The sequence below is a fragment of the Dipodomys spectabilis genome, unplaced genomic scaffold (genome assembly GCF_019054845.1).
Source record: "Dipodomys spectabilis isolate Male_0828 unplaced genomic scaffold, ASM1905484v1 ptg000030l, whole genome shotgun sequence".
NCBI lineage: Eukaryota > Metazoa > Chordata > Mammalia > Rodentia > Heteromyidae > Dipodomys > Dipodomys spectabilis.
The window spans coordinates 4,458,991-4,461,241 of record NW_024870707.1 but is presented as its reverse complement, the minus strand read 5'-3'; the positions used below and the strand labels follow the sequence as shown (position 1 = coordinate 4,461,241).

Below are 2,251 nucleotides of genomic sequence, written 5' to 3'. Positions count from 1 at the left end.
ATGGGAGTTGAAGGATACAGTCTTCAAAAGTCTCAGTTTTATTTTTTAATCCTCGTGTTTCCAACAATCATCTATACATCGTATGATTTCCAATAGCATTTTATGAAAATAAATTTTTGTCTTTTCATAGTTGTGAACAAACCTGGAAAAGGCTTGATTTGCTGAAAGAATTCCTTTAAGATTTGTAGTTGCTTAATTTTTCAAGTACTTCCTTTTCTTCCATATTTTCCCCCCAAATATCAAGTATTCATTCTGAAATGGACCAGACATTTATACCTTACATATAGAAGAAATTAATATATTTTAAATTTATCATTTTGAACCCTAAGCCAAAGAACCTATCAAATGTGCTCAGGAGAGCTTTCAATTTCCAGTGAAGATAATTGAAATATTAGTTTAGAGTATCTATTTGCCTGTTTATAGTGAACAGCAAAAAGTTAAGAATAAAATAATTGAACTGAGGGGGTGAAGAATTAAAACACCCCAAGTAGACAAAGTAGAAGCTGAGATAGAAAAGAAACACAGCTGAAGATGGAAAACATTAATGGACAAAGGGAAAAAAATAAAGGGGTGGGAAGAGAAAAGACAAAGACCTTGACAGCCAGAGTGAATGGTTTGCAGTACTTTGAATGTACTAACTAATATTTAATTCTGTTGTCTTTTACTTAAACCATGTGTCTGGCCCCTCCTGAGACAAAATAAAGAAACAAAAGATAATGAAAAAAACAAAGAAATTTCTAAGAAAATATAAAAACAAATCTCTCTTAAGAAAACAACTAAAGCCCCTATTTCTCACTAAAGGCCATCATGAGGAGAAATGTCACCTCAGTGACCGAGTTCGTTCTCCTGGGACTGACCAACCGCCTGGAGTTACAGATTCTCTTCTTTGCGCTGTTTCTGGCCGTTTACGGGGTCACCTTGGCAGGGAATTTGGGCCTGATTGTGCTCATCCAGCTCAATGCCAGGCTGCACACGCCCATGTACTTTTTCCTGAGTCACTTATCCTTTGTGGATGTGTGTTTTTCTTCCAATGTGACTCCGAAGATGCTGGAGACTTTCCTTTTGAAGAAGAAAACCATTTCTTACTGTGCCTGCCTGGTACAGTGTTACTTTTTTATTGCTTTGGTCCACGTGGAGTTCTATATCCTGGCTCTAATGGCTTTTGATCGGTACATGGCCATCTGCAATCCTCTGCTTTACAGCAGCAAGATGTCCAAGAGAAAATGCATGACCCTCATCGTGATGCCTTACCTGTATGGAGCGCTCACCGGCCTCATGGAGACCATGTGGACCTACAACCTGGCCTTCTGTGGCCCTAATGAAATCAACCACTTCTATTGTGCTGACCCGCCACTCATTAAACTGGCCTGCTCAGACACCTACAACAAAGAAACGTCCATGTTTGTGGTAGCCGGATGCAACCTTTCCTTTTCCCTTCTGATCATTCTGATATCTTACCTCTACATTTTCCCTGCTATTCTGAGGATCCGCTCCACGGAAGGGAGGCGCAAAGCCTTTTCCACCTGTGGCTCTCATCTGACGGCGGTTAGCATCTTCTACGCTACTCTCTTTTTCATGTATCTCAGACCTACAACCCAGGAATCTGTGGAGCAAGGGAAAATGGTGGCTGTATTTTACACCACGGTCATTCCCATGTTGAATCCTATGGTTTACAGCTTTAGAAATAAAGATGTGAAAGAAGCAATAGCCAAAGAGCCGTCAAGGAGAAAAACATTTTCCCGAAATTAATTTTTTTTATTGTTTTAGTCTCACAGGTTTATTTTGCTCTCCAAACATTTGTCTTGTGCTATAGGATATAATCTTCGTGGTAAATTAAGAAATGGGGCACACCATGGATCATTGCCATTTTTAAAACGAACTTGTAGCTATTTCTAGAAAAAGAGTTAAACGTTTTTCACTTTTCAGTTGAACATTTAGTATTTGTAACAGTCGTTAGGCTATTTATTTTGTTTTCCATGGTGATCAGGAGTATTTAAGATGGCAACTTGCTTAGTAAACATGGGAAAATCGTTTTTAGACAATCCACAGTGCAAATGGAGAATACTGATGGCTCTCTTTGTTCGCCACTCTTCGTAGAGCTGTTAATTTGTCAAAGTGGAGATTTCTATTATTGATTTAAAATATTAAATTCATTCAATCTATGTGGATTACCAGGCAGTATGATACAAATTGAGTATTCATCAATAAATAAGATAGAAAAGACTGATTTTGCTTTTGTTCAGCTAGATAG

At 38.2% G+C, this 2,251-nt stretch overlaps 1 protein-coding gene across 1 annotated transcript; it reads left to right on the top strand.

The window, feature by feature from the left end:
- The first annotated feature begins 807 nt into the window (after positions 1–807).
- On the top strand, positions 808–1,749 carry LOC122104771 (olfactory receptor 5M8-like). The gene has a single exon (XM_042675705.1). The coding sequence runs from the start codon at positions 808–810 to the stop codon at positions 1,747–1,749; it is 942 nt and encodes a 313-aa protein (XP_042531639.1).
- The last annotated feature ends 502 nt before the right edge of the window (positions 1,750–2,251 follow it).

Bases quoted from the DNA above. Each gene is read 5' to 3' on its own strand.
- LOC122104771 (XM_042675705.1), top strand. From the start codon at position 808: ATGAGGAGAAATGTCACCTCAGTGACCGAGTTCGTTCTCCTGGGACTG.